This window comes from Homalodisca vitripennis, chromosome 2 (genome assembly GCF_021130785.1).
Source record: "Homalodisca vitripennis isolate AUS2020 chromosome 2, UT_GWSS_2.1, whole genome shotgun sequence".
In the NCBI taxonomy this organism is placed as follows: Eukaryota; Metazoa; Arthropoda; class Insecta; order Hemiptera; family Cicadellidae; genus Homalodisca; species Homalodisca vitripennis.
The window spans coordinates 96,805,487-96,819,967 of NC_060208.1; the positions used below are offsets into that span (position 1 = coordinate 96,805,487).

The 14,481-nt window shown below is 30.4% G+C and overlaps 1 protein-coding gene across 1 annotated transcript in view; it reads left to right on the forward strand.

Annotated features, from left to right (window-relative positions):
* Nucleotides 1-1,662: 1,662 nt before the first annotated feature.
* LOC124354378 overlaps nt 1,663-14,481 on the forward strand; it is a 221,149-nt gene continuing 208,330 nt past the window's right edge. The window contains exon 1 of the mRNA XM_046804782.1: nt 1,663-1,744. Within this exon, the coding sequence (XP_046660738.1) occupies nt 1,669-1,744 (76 nt within the window). The 5' untranslated portion in view covers nt 1,663-1,668. The remainder of the gene's footprint in view (nt 1,745-14,481) is intronic.

A 14,481-nucleotide genomic window follows, 5' to 3' on the forward strand; every position in this document is an offset into this window, starting at 1 on the left:
AAGTTTTATAACATGATTGTCAAATTGTAGCAAGGCATACGAAAAAAGGAAAAATAGTGGGTTTTCCATAAAGTTTCAAATCTTATTAATACCACATAACTTTAAATAACCAATTATATTGAGAGGAATGATCTGCATTGTTAGCAGGGTAAAACAGGTTGCTTGTGTGGACTGTAGTTTACGAAATACGCGATTTAGAGGGTTTGATTTATCAACAAATTCATTATGGAATGGAATGGAGTGGCGTTGGGACACCCGATAGTTGGCGCTGTCCCAGGACACTCAGGATGTTTGTTTGGGAACATTCTGGCTGAATTCCTCGGTTTGTGTGTTGTCAGTAGACACCTCTTTGTTTGACGTATATTATGTTATCAGTCCATTTTCTAAGGGGATGAAACTAGGTTCAGAGTTTTTTTTAAAATAAAGTATTAAGTTCAATTACATATATTTGAAATATACAGGGTGTCCCGTAACTCTCTGGACATAGGTATACCACGTTATTGCACAATCAAAACAAACATATTTCACCATATGAACATGGGTCACCATGCTTAGTTTCCCATCTGTCTGTCTGTATGTATTTTTATAAAAAATTGATATCTTAAAATCTAATAAATTAAATTATAACGAATTTGATTCAAACTGTTATTATACCACGGCCAGTTATTAAAAAAAATATCATGAAATTATCATCAGTATTTTTAATTCGTTATAATTTAATTTATTAGGTTTTAAGATATTACTTTGTATTTAAAAACATACATACAGACAGACCGGTGGAAAACTAAGCATCGGAGACCCATGTTCATATGGTGAAATATATTTGACTTGACTTGTGCAATAACGTGGTATACCTTTGTCCAGAGAGTTATGAAACACCCTGTATAATGATTTCAGATACAAAATTTATCAGGCTCATAGTCTAAAAAGGTATTTAAAGAATTGGTAGGAATCATCGTGATGTAACGGAATGGAGGAAGAAGGTGAGGCGGCACGCACTCGTGTGGTAGCTGTTGTCGGGGGAGGAGGAAGGGTAGTTTATGACCTGTCATATTTCACATCTGGGTAACCTCGACATGAAAACAGTAGGGTCCCATCAAATATTTCAGAATCGTGGAACCTTCTGGAGTTTCTTGGAACACGTATTTTTTACTTACATAACCGATTTCATAAAGTCCTTTTCTAAATATATAAGCTTAGTATAAGAAAATATATAAGTCGTCCTAAGGGATCCTTTGGATAAGAATAAGAGAGTGTCAGAGACCAAAGAGTGACAGTTATATCAGAAATCTAGACTGCGGAAAATATACTGGAAGACTGGCCATACTTTAAGACAATGAAGTATAATATTGTAATGTCTAACCATGTACCAACAATCAGAACTGACTCTATTTATGTCAACCATCAATAAGCCGTTGCGGGTCTTTGGAAACTTTGAGTTTACTTTAAAATTTAATACCGAATCATAATACGGCATAAAGTCCTTTTCGTAAAACAATTTTTATTAAATTTGATTTTAGGTTAATAGATGGATTTTCTAAATATACCTTATTTTTTATAACGGTCTAATCTGATGATTCAGAGTTAACTATAACCAAGATTATTGTCACAGTCGACGTTTCGCTCTGTCTGATCCAAGGCCTTCTCCACTCTGTTGCAGGTGCGTGTATGCTGGAGCGCCGCCCCGGGCTTGTGTTGCAGTTGCTTTTGTCTGGCGCCTCTTACCGGGACACAGTCTTCCTCAGTAAGCCCACGTCACTTGCTTGCCATCGTCACGCTTAGCCAACGACACTTGCTTGTCAATGTCACGTACCTACGTCACTTGCTTGTCAGTGTCACCTGTCAACTTCACTTGCTTGTCAATGTCACGTACCTACGTCACTTGCTTGCCAGTGTCACCTGTCAACTTCACTTGCTTGTCAATGTCGTTTTTATCAGCGTCATTTCCCCACTCAAGACGTTTGACATTCCTGAACTGTTTTAGGAAATGTTCCAAAAACTGATGGTGTATCAGAATTAAGTAAATAAACTTGCTTTATAGGCAATTTAATTCATTCAACTTATCAATCAATCGAAACAAATAAAAATAATATAAAACCGGTTATCTTTCAGTTCAAGTTATATAATATTACATTTTACCAGCTTTTTCTTATTGGAAACCAAATGCTTAATTTATGAACAAACTCTCCAATAAATGAGAAATTTTTTATTTTTGTGAGGCCTTTCGTGTTCAATGGACACATCGTCAGACCCTATGCACGAAAAGCCTCACAAAAATAAAAAAAATTCTTATTTATTGGAGTGTTTGTTCATAAATTAAGCATTAATTAATATTTGTACAAAAATCCAGTATTTGAAGTTATTTACAATGACACAGCGCCATAAAATGAAAACGTAATGACTAAATACAATTTTATTTCTTCATAAAATTGTATCATGCGTAATCGTCAACTCAAATGAAGCACAAAAGGCTAGCTTTAAGAATCAAAGTAAACTAACTGATAAAAGATCATATGATAAGGGAGAAAATCCACGTTCTCATCTCAGGTAAGTCTACGCTTGGCAACTTTTACCAATGCGCACAATATGAAAATATTCTAGGTTTCTTTATGTTTACTTTTTACATTTTAATATCTACCACTAAACTTAAACTACTGGTATAACTGGATAAATTAATTGGAGTCTATCTCTTCTACTGGGCATTTTCTTTCCTGCAAAGGGGTAATCAGATAATTTTTATAAATTTTATCAAGTAAAGCGTCTGTACACTGTATTTCATAATGTGGTTCGAGTGCAAATGATCAGGATCGTACACTGGCTTAGAACTGGCTGTTTAAGTTTCTCAAAATCACAGCCCAATTGAATCCTTTTGTAATTTTATTTTAATTCATAAAATATTTGTTCCAGGCTAATTTTGTCTTATTGTATAATGTGTTTTAGCCATTTTAGTTATACATTTTTGATATATGAATGCACTTATGACCTTTTTACATTATTCTCAATTTAGTTTTTATTATTAAATATTTCTTTTATAAAAATAGGTAGGTTTATTTTGACCACATATCAACAATGTAGTGTAATAATCAACCTATTCCAGCAGCTAAATTTAAAACAGCTGATTATTGTGGCTCACAAACAGTGCTGTCACATAGTCAGAGTGGAAATTGTTTAGTACTTGGTTTTTGTAAAGCGCATCATTTCCCATATTTATTAACCGACTTTCTTAAACTTGGTATCATTGAATTTGTAATTAAATTTTATTTTTTATTCTTTTTTATTGTATGGCATTTTTAAGATATTACGCTTAAAACATTTAGGAAGCCACCATTATTTTTAAAGTAAAGCCACTAAAAAATTAGTGTTCTTTTTTTATATAAGGCTACATACAAAATTATAATAACTTCATTATAACAAACAGTTCTCAAACTAAAAATAGTTAAAGTAAAAATCAAAGCATTAAAAAAATGGCCGTCATTCGGGTAATTATTGAGTTTTGAAAGATGTAATATCATATTTTGGTTTTATTTGGCCCAGAAATAATACCTGAAAATATAGGTAGGAAGTTCTGGGAAATCCTGTATAATTACCTCTTATGTAATACTAAACATACTTCATGAAATATATTGAATCAACTATAATCCTTTTGTAACATGATTTCACATTACATATTGTACAAAAACTACAGATACCTTTAAAAATTAACATAAATAAAGTAAAAAAATAAACTGAATAAATTAATTGAAGTCTATGTCTTCTACTAGAAATTTTCTTTTCTTTATTAGATTGATTGTGCCAGTCTATCAAAATTAAATTTGTGGACATACTGAATGCTCTACACCAATATGTGGACTTTTCCTTATGTGGAGTAACACACAGACACACACATAAACCACATATGTTTGGTTGCTTCCTGGCATTTCTTTTGAGGTGACGAGGTTCGTCAGGTACATATGTAAGCTTGTTTTATGGTGAACACCTTTAACTAGATAGTACAATAATTGGTTTATGTAAAATGTTATGTAAATCGGACAATTTTTGGTGTAACAAGATGTGATAAAAATACGTGTATTCTCGTCTAAAACTGTCCAAAATGCGTTATATTTGTGAAATCGCTCAGCCTCACTGTGGTGAGTCTTTTTAGTCAGCAGATGTTAAACCGTAACTAAAAATAACATATATCTGCATATACAGGTGTGTTTAAGATGACAGAACTATAACGTAGTTGGCTGTACATATAAACTTAGTTATTTATTGGTTATAGCCACATAGAACTTCACTTCTTCATATTACTTGTTTATGAATACGTGTTTTTTTGTATGTTCTGTTTAATATATGTTGACTGAAGATGATGGTTCACAGCAGGCCAAAATACGTGAAAACTTTAGTTATATTAACAATATGTTTTGAAGTGATATGAGCCGGAAATCTGAGATGAGTTACTTATAAAATAATTCAACTAAGATTCCCAAAACATTAACTTGTAGAAACATTTCTTTTCTCTCTCAGATTTTTGAAATAACCTTATTGTTCTTAAATTTGAGATTAATATTGTGAAATCGATTCCAGTATTTTATTACTTGCATTTATTCAACATTTTTTTATCGATTATCTAAAATTCTAAACAACTGTGTGCAATAATTTAAATACAAATATTCATTTAGTGTGGCTAAAATTAGTTACATTTTTAATAAAATGTATCTTGTGTGTATGTGTCACATGGAGCCAAATATTTGGACAATAGTATGAACAATTTTCAATATTTCACTTTTTACTGTAACATCAGTACATTTAATGAAACTATCGGCTATGAAAACTTCGTAAATTACTTCAGGTAACATTCAAATATATTAATCTCAGATAAATACTTGGTATTTACACCAATTACAACTATACATATATTACAAAGTATGGGAAAATCGATTATTTAAACTGTGGCTACTGCTAAAATCAGGTTTAAAATATATAAAAGTAAAATTATAAAAAGTGAAATTTAACTTTTCGTTGCGTAATACAATTAAATAAAAACATATCTAAAATGAAGCATTCTTTTAAAACTAAATACTTTCAGTTGCAATAAATTGTTAAAATTTGGCTTCTAAAAGCTCTTATACATAACCTTGCGACCAGTAAGGAATTATTATACAGATTTTTAGATGATTTTGAAGCAGACAGCAGACAGAATGATAACTTTAAAAGAATTTAGTACAATAGCAAGTACCGTTCACATAATAACTGGATTCAACTGCCCCAAAATGCGCACAAAATTACACCAACCTTATTTTCAATACTAACATCCACATTTTCATAATTTTCTAGCATAGACACCTTAATTTTGTATTATTAGTTATTAATGGTACATAGTAAATCAAATAAACGTTTATTTCATAGAAATAATAATATATGCAACATTGTTAGCAGCTATTTTACATATATTTCACTAATACATTAGCTTCTGCTATCAGTAATTACTGAATGTACTTCCCACATAAGCGTAGCTTGTGCGTAGGAAGAGTCGTTGTTAATTAATTGCACTATAATTGTTACATGAATTTATAAGGCTGCAGCCCACTCTGCTGTAAATCTCTTGATTTGCTGATTGTGTACATTACCAAAAGTAATAAAAACATTCAGTTACGTTCTAAAACAACTCTAAATTTTCTACAATTCATGTAAAAAAAAAAGAAACAACCCATAGTAGTTATTAAATTTAATACATATTTAAGTTTCACTGTAATTACCAATTTAATTTACCAGTGATGCTTAGATTCTTGATTCTTAGAGATCATGAAGCCCGAGACAATATGATTTCTTTTTAATAATTCAAATGGTCACCATAGATATTTCAATTAGAGTTAATAGATAGTCCACCGTACCACAGAAATCGTACAAAGTATATGACGGTAACTAAAGAAATGTATAAAGTTCATTTTTGAAAAAAATTAAACTGAAATATTCAGAGTTCATTTGAACTGGTAAACACGTTATTTTGATAGCTGTAATATCTGGTTACATCTGGTTCGACACAGAAAATCAATACACAAGTCCAGTCCGTATTTACATTGTAAGAACCTCCGCACATACTTGTATAAACAGAGACTTCTGTGTATGCTGATCTTAAAGGCTATGCCATTACAGTGGTACAGTTACTACCAGGTATACCACCAGTTACTACTACATACCAGTTATAAACATGTAGTACTTTATACTTGTAGAAACGTCATCTCTTAAGGCATTGCCATTACAGTGGTAAAGTTACTACCAGGTATACCACCAGTTACTACTACATACCAGTTATAAACATGTAGTACTTTATACTTGTAGAAACGTCATCTATTTAAGGCTTTGCCATTACAGTGGTAAAGTTACTACCAGGTATACCACCAGTTACTACTACATACCAGTTATAAACATGTAGTACTTTATACTTGTAGAAACGTCATCTCTTAAGGCATTGCCATTACAGTGGTACAGTTACTACCAGGTATACCACCAGTTACTACTACATACCAGTTATAAACATGTAGTACTTTATACTTGTAGAAACGTCATCTATTTAAGGCTTTGCCAGTGGTTCAGTGGTACAGTTACTACTAGGTATACCACCAGTTACTACCTTGTGCACATCTTAATTTAAAATATGAAAATAAAATTAACGTTCCACTCGACAACAAAACGTTAGCAAAATACAATAATATTTTTTTTAATATACTAAATTCTTCCTTTTAATAAATCGATTTTGACTCAAATATTAGGTAGCTTATTCTCTTGTAAATAGCATGGAATCATTGTATGAAATATTACATCACTTAGAAAAAAGAGGGCCTTTAACTCTTTTGACAACAAAATTTGTACTGATTAGAGAGAATCGTGACTTGATTGAGCGGAACAGCAAGTATAGAGTCCCACAGTTACTGGATTCAACCGCTTCACGTTGCACACACAGTTACTCATTATCTTACTTATAACTGACGAGTACTAACATTCACATTATTATTAATTTATTATCTCACTTTAATTTTGCATTGATATGAAGCAAAATTGTTAATTTGCAAATTTTACAGTATTTATGAAAAGCACAATTTAATGTTGTAGCACCTCCAGAATTAAATGTGATCAAAACCTCTCGTATAATCACAATTTAAAAATACAGCGTAATAATTTTTATCTAGACTTAAGATAATGCTAATCACACTGTATTTATGTAAACCTGACACAAAATTTACTAAGGTAAAGGAACAAAACACATTGTGACACAACACAAGAAACCAGCAATTTGGACTGGGAATAAAAATTCCTAACCTTCCAAGTCTGTTACGTCATCGAACTGTGTCTCGATTGGCTCCGGCCCCCGAGACCAATCGAGGGCAAAATTTGGGTGCCCTGAACTTTCTTCTGATCTAGAATCATTTACTACAAGAGAGTCAAATGAGCGAATCCAAGCATTGTTGTTACTTTGCTCTTTCTCTCTCTTGCGTTAAACAATATTAGCTTTGCAGTTCTAAAAAAATACAATGCATTATCTTTACAATGATAGATTTTATTTTTCTTAAGCACGCGTTTATTTAAAACCAGAAGTATTGTCAGTTCTTTCAATGTGTATTTAGTAGAAACAATTTTGAAATCATATTAACACAAGTTAGATTATGTATCTCTGTATAATTATATACTGAAGCTATAATAATAGCTAATAATAATAATAATAAGATAATAATAATAGATAATCCAAACATTTTTATTCAAAATTTGAACAGCTAGTACTTTTCAGTTGGCCATTTCTAATAAATGCTATATATATATATATATATATATATATATATATATATATATAGCATATATATAGAGAGAGATATTTGTGTATATATATAATTAATGTATAAGTTTGTGAAGACGTATCGATGATTCATACTAAAATACACATAACTTAGGGAACATGTTTGAAAGAAATTTGTTTATTAGGTAACATAGTTAACATAGACACATTTTAATTCCAAAATATCACCTACAAATAATCTTAAAAGTTATTATTTTGTAGAAAACATCTATACTATGAAGATAAGCAATATTTTTTTATACACGATCGAGTCATATAGTAATGAGTAACACTAGTATCTAACTTTTATCATTGATGGATTCAACCCAACTAATTATAGATATATTTTACTTAATTATCTAAATTGCCATTAAGGTGCTATGATATTTAAGGTATTCGAAATGGTTTCTTTTGGAATTTTGGGACTATTTATAAAGATATATATTTAAGGTAGCTGAAGGAATAAAAAGGAGTATATGGTACTAACATGATTAAACGAACTATTCGCTCTATAGATACAATTTGAGGAAACAAGCGAGTTTAGTGAGCACTTGACCATAGAAAATGGAATTTAAAAGCAATCTACCAGATACTAAAGACAGTTTTTATTTCATACCGTCCGGGGACATCACGTTCGTTTTTTCCTTATAAGATACTGATTAGGTATATAAATACTGATATAGTTCCTAGACTGAACCAAACAAAATGTACGATATAGCGAGCATGGATTGGGAAGTAAGAGCACGGACTGTACTATGTTTGCAGATATTCATGGTACAAACAAAGGAAGAGGGAAGGGTGGCCAGCATTTCCTTTGAGGTACTTAAAAATAATCGCAAATATTATTAGTAAATCGAGAAAGTTGAAAAGTTAATTTTTTGTGTATCAGTGTGTATGTCCACATATTAACTCGAAAAGCGTTGCACGTACAGTGAAGAGGTTTAGCATCAATGTGTTGGTCTATTTAGAAGTAATGCATTGTCGGAAGTTTAATTTTTTATGAAATCTGTTTCATTGCTCAAACACTGCTCTCCACAATTAAAATCCAACAACTCTGAAATGGATCAGTAGATTGGAAAATGTTTAAGAAATCATCCTAACGTCCTCAACTGACGTCCCCATTATTTGACAGGATATTGCGTGCAAAGCCATGGGTAAGTGCCAATATATGGATAAAGTCCGAATACAATTTGGACGATTCAAATGTATTTATTGGTCTCTTGAGCTTTGAATGATCTGGTTTTTACTGTAATACCAGAAACAGTAATAAATTAAAACATTTACATACGTGTTTCTTTACAGGTTTGTGAAGCTCTTATAATAATGTAAACATAAACTCAATAATTTAATATTAAAAAAAAAACTGTATTGAACAGTTTAAGAGATGAATATATGATATAATAATAATAAAGTATGATACAGCAATAAAGGATTGGTATTAATATAACTATATACACAGTAATTAACATTTATTAATTGATATAAAGTATTAATTTTTCTTCGAGACACTTTCATTGTAATTATCTACGTCTATCTCACAATCAAGTGCTATGTAACTCATTTGAAGCTTTTTTTTTAAATCACTTAATTCTATTTTGAATGGAATATAAAAATTTATTTGCATTTCCCAAGTTAATCATATATATTCCCTAAACCAAATCGATCACTATGTGCTTGTTTCATATGAATTTGTTGATATCGTATTTGTATATTTTTCGTACCATTAGTAGTTTTAATTCAAACTTAATTATTAATTACTTTCTTACTATTAATTTTTTTTATTTCAATATCCTTACTTGTTTCACTAATGATAAAATTGATGTCATTTATCGTTAAATGCAGAGTTGATATAATTCTAATTGAAAATGTCCAAACCCTAAAAATCCGTTTTTAAATAATGGAATCTAATACTTATGACACAACCAACGGAGAAATGGAAATCTTTAGAACAACAAACCGCCGACAAACTATCCTGACATGAAGCTGTGTCGTATTTTAAACTTGCTCTGGATTTTGATTGTAGTTTTCATTGCAATAAACAACAAACGATAATGTTTTTATTCATTCCTCACTTATTTCCATAAAACTAGACCAGTTATGGTAAGATTCATCGTAGATAATTTTTAGGAATAACGCAACAATACATCACCAAGAGATGTATATTTTATACACTACATAGAATATTTATGTAGCTTTGATATATGTTGCCACTGTTATTATTTTTATAGATTGATACTGGTGTTTTTGTATATTTAAAGATATTTCCTATTAATGATTGCATAGATTATAACTTATTATTCCAATTTATCTCTTGAAATTAAAATTTGTGTACGTTAGAATGATAATATTTTTCACTATTTTTAATAATAGGTAAGTTTTTGCAATCTTTATGACGTTTTGACGTTTGTTTGGTTATAGATTGTTTTCTTACTGCATCTTATTTTTCGTTATGAATGCATTTTCTTTTATATGTATCCAATTTGATGTATGCATGGGCATTATTCAAACCGTTTTGTATATATATATATATATATATATATATATATATATATATATATTACATATTACTTGAAAATGTTTTAATGAGTGTTTGATAAATAAATGTGTATGTAGCTTAAGATATTGCTAATGTCAATACTTAAGCCTTCATTTGAATTCACCCGAGTGATTTTTCACTGATTAGAGTTTGGCTTTGAAATTCAAGCCAATCACCAATCACCAAAAACCAATCTTTAAATGTACATTTTAATTAACGGGCATTGTGATTTATAAATTTAAACATTGTAATTGTAATAATTTCCTTTTTATTTAGGAGTTTTCCATTGGAAGCGCCTATGAACTGACAATATTTGATAAGCGTAAAAATGTCCAAAACCAACTCGTATGGGTTATTTACATTTAAAATGCTAATATTTACATGACATATATTTATGTTATTAAAGAAGTTATTTTGTGTATCTCTTATAAAACGATATACACCGAAGAACCAGCAAGATCCCACGTGACGTTCTCTATGTACGATTTTCTGTGTACAATGCTTAAAATAAGATGTTTGAGATAATGTTCTCCAGAGTGGTCTTCAAGTTTTAATGCCATGAAAATACGAGGTAAGAGCTTTATATTATTTAATAGCATTATAATACTTTTAAGAATTTTAGTATTTTAGGATATTAAATACTTTGTATTTCATGTGCATGTATTTATTCCGTATAGTGGTTCAAATACCACAAATAATAAAAAAACTTTAATTAATAGTGAATAAATTATACAAATTTTTCATAAATAAGGTGCTGTATATATATCAAATTTTATGTGTGTGTGTGTGTGTGTGTGTGTGTGTGTGTGTGTGTAGTACGTGCGGGACTCAATTTACTATATAGGATAGTGTTTTTTTAATGTTCATTTTAAGGTATTTGGCTTAATGTTTTCATTTAGGGCGAATGACTTTATAAAACATACTTTATTATTGTAATTTAATTTTCCGAATTATGTGCTGTTAAAACGCCGGATAGTAGCGTTAAAACAGTAAACTTAGAGTAAAAACTAATTTCATAGAAAAAATGTATGAATCTCTTTCAGAAATGTGCTAGATCTTCACCGATAGTGAACTCTCGACACTAAAACTAATCATTGTTTGTTTGAAAGCTTTTTGCAGACTGTGAATAATATTCTTAAAAAATTATAATATTACAATAAGTAATATAATTAAGTTTTTATTTTACTTCCCCCTTTTTCAAACATTGGGTAAGCAAAGTTTTGAAGCTATTCCCTTTCTGTGAGTGATTCCTTTTAGAATTAAAGAACTAGTATAACAGATACCAACCCTACTTACAAAAAAATGTAAGTGTTTATTCTAAAAATCCATATAAACAAAGAAATCTACATACAAGTTTTAAAATTAATGTCGTACTTTTGTAGTAATTGTCATTGTTATCTTATGATAAAAGTTATAGTTCTTATATACAGCCCCAATACACGACTATTAATTATGTAATATTGAAATCTACTTTCAGTATCTATATGGCGAATCTTTTATTGCTGCCAAGGCATACATGCTCTTTTTACGCACATTAAACCACATAGTACAATTTGAATATTAATGATTTTTACTTTGTTACAAAGCTTATTTATTGGATTAGGATTATCTAATTTTGTTAGTAACATTTTATTTTAGGTTAGCCTGCTATTTTTCAACAGTATGGGGTAAAAAAGTTTAAATAACACAATTCTATCGAAATATTCAAAAGTCTATCATGGGACGTACCATTGGATTTGAAGGATTCTTATTAACCTTTTAATTGGCGTATTTTTCAGATTTGAAAACCTCAGTTTAACGTGATCCTACCACATGTTTCCTGAAAAATCATCTAACTAATAATCTTGGAAACAATTAAGTATTGTGTTATTCTACAATATGGTAAGAATAACACAATACTTAATGTATAAGCTCTTTATAACGTTTTGGAACAATGTTTAAAATATAGTTTAAGATATAATTTTAAGTAACTTAAATAAGTCAATTTAAAATTATCTTCACCGAGTTGTTCAGTATAATGAGATCTTTAAAAGTATGTATCACACAACCCATGGTTACGTTTAAACATTTCTATAAAATTACTCCCCCAACTCTACAATTTGATTCTCATGAATTCAATTTTACTCACTTAACCTACATATTTGTTCCTTGCTTCGTCTAACCAAATTATTGTATATAATTACAGTACACTACCGAGGAAACTACTACGTAGATCTTTACTTATGTCTCTTTTTCATTTATGAATGTATACATCAATACTTAACTTATATAATGTAACTCATACTATAGATGGTAGGAGTCTACCATAAAACGTATCGCCTAACGGACTTCGCTAAGTTGCGTGCTAAATTTTATTTTTGAGGTGTCCTGTGAACGGACATATAGGCATATAATCATAAAAAAAGTTTTACACCCCCCTACAGACATAAGATAAATTGTGTCAACATACTGAGTGATAGGCTTCAAAGATGCTCAGCTAAATTCCACAGCTGGAAGTGCACCATCATAGAACTCATTCTTGTTTATGTAGAAATAGGGAATTAATGATACATTTACAATTTCTTTCATTGTTCAGTAATAACGGTGTACTCACCAAGGAACCAAAAGGTATATTATGTTTTGGGGTATATGTGTTAATATATTGAAATGTCGTAATAATGATTGTAGTTTATTTACAAATTTATATCCTACGCGATTTTCGTTGTCATCATGATTTCCTGTAAGTTCTATGTAAACATTATCGATAACGTTTAGTGAAATCGGTATAAGTTACATGTACCATCATCAAACTTGAAGTTGCTTACACTGAAATTAAGTTTCATGAAAACTCCCAAAAGTTTTATAAATGAGGTATTTATTATATTGCGTGGACAGACATCTAGAAATGAAATCTTTCCAGCCCCTCGAGTGAGTAGCTCAACTAACCAGTGGCTATGACGGCAGTAGAAGGAAAATACCATGGCACGGTGCAACTACCTGGATTAAGTATTATCATATCTGGCCTTTCACTTTGCTTACGGTTGGTATTTATTCACGCCTTCACAAATCGAATACGCAATAACCTTACTGCATTGAAATTGCTCTCGTGCGCCTTTTGGCGCCCGTGAAGATATTGCCGGTTGATGGGCCCATAGCCAACATCGCGATACAACAATACCGGTGCCATTGTCTCCGAGTGAGCTTAAATAAGGATTACAGTATGCAAATCTTTTCAAACTTATATAAAATATTATAGACTTTTTATTAAGTATTTTTTCAGTAAAGAATGTAAGCTCATTAATATAACAATAATAATTTATTATTATAAATACTTGTCTATTCATAGAACTTGGAAATATCTATAATCTCTTCTATAAGTACAAACAAAAAAAGGTTCCGTATTAGCACTAAAAAAACTTGCCTGAAAAAGGCATTCCATATTAATTCTCAAATCTGGTATATTTATTTACTATTTTTGGGACAAAAAAACAAGTACGGTATTTTAAATAGGCTTAGTGATTATTCTTGTAATTTTTAAAACATAATACTAACGCATTTATAAATAAATATATTTAGTTTTGTCACCACACAAAGTGAGGAAATATAAATAAAATCGTCATAATTCATTCACAATTATTAAATGTATTTATTTTGGGTTTTATTTCGTAATACTACGAAATTAACAATATACAATAAATATTTTTTTTAATTATTAAAAGACTCAAAACAATCGTTTTACATTGGTTCACCGGTTTACTACTCAGTGCTGTTATACTCGTTAAACTCAACATTTTCTTTATTTTATAATGAACGTTTCAAATTTTATCTTAAAACACGTTCATTAGAGTTTAACGAGTCCGTTTAATCAATTATTTATTGGAAGGCAAAGAATGTTTCTAATAAACAAACTTGTCTATGTTTATTAAACTAGAACATAAATGTGATACTTTCATGACGGCTTTGGTTGTAAATAACTCACACAGGCACACGCACTCCCGCTACCGTGTTTAATGTATTGACCTTCCTTGTGTACGTAGCATAAAATACGACCGTATCGTTTCCTCAGGAAGGAATTGCCTGTCAGCCTTTCCCGCCTTTCCTACCTTCACCATACAGTACGACAGCACGGCCGTCTGCGTGACTTGTTTTCATACAC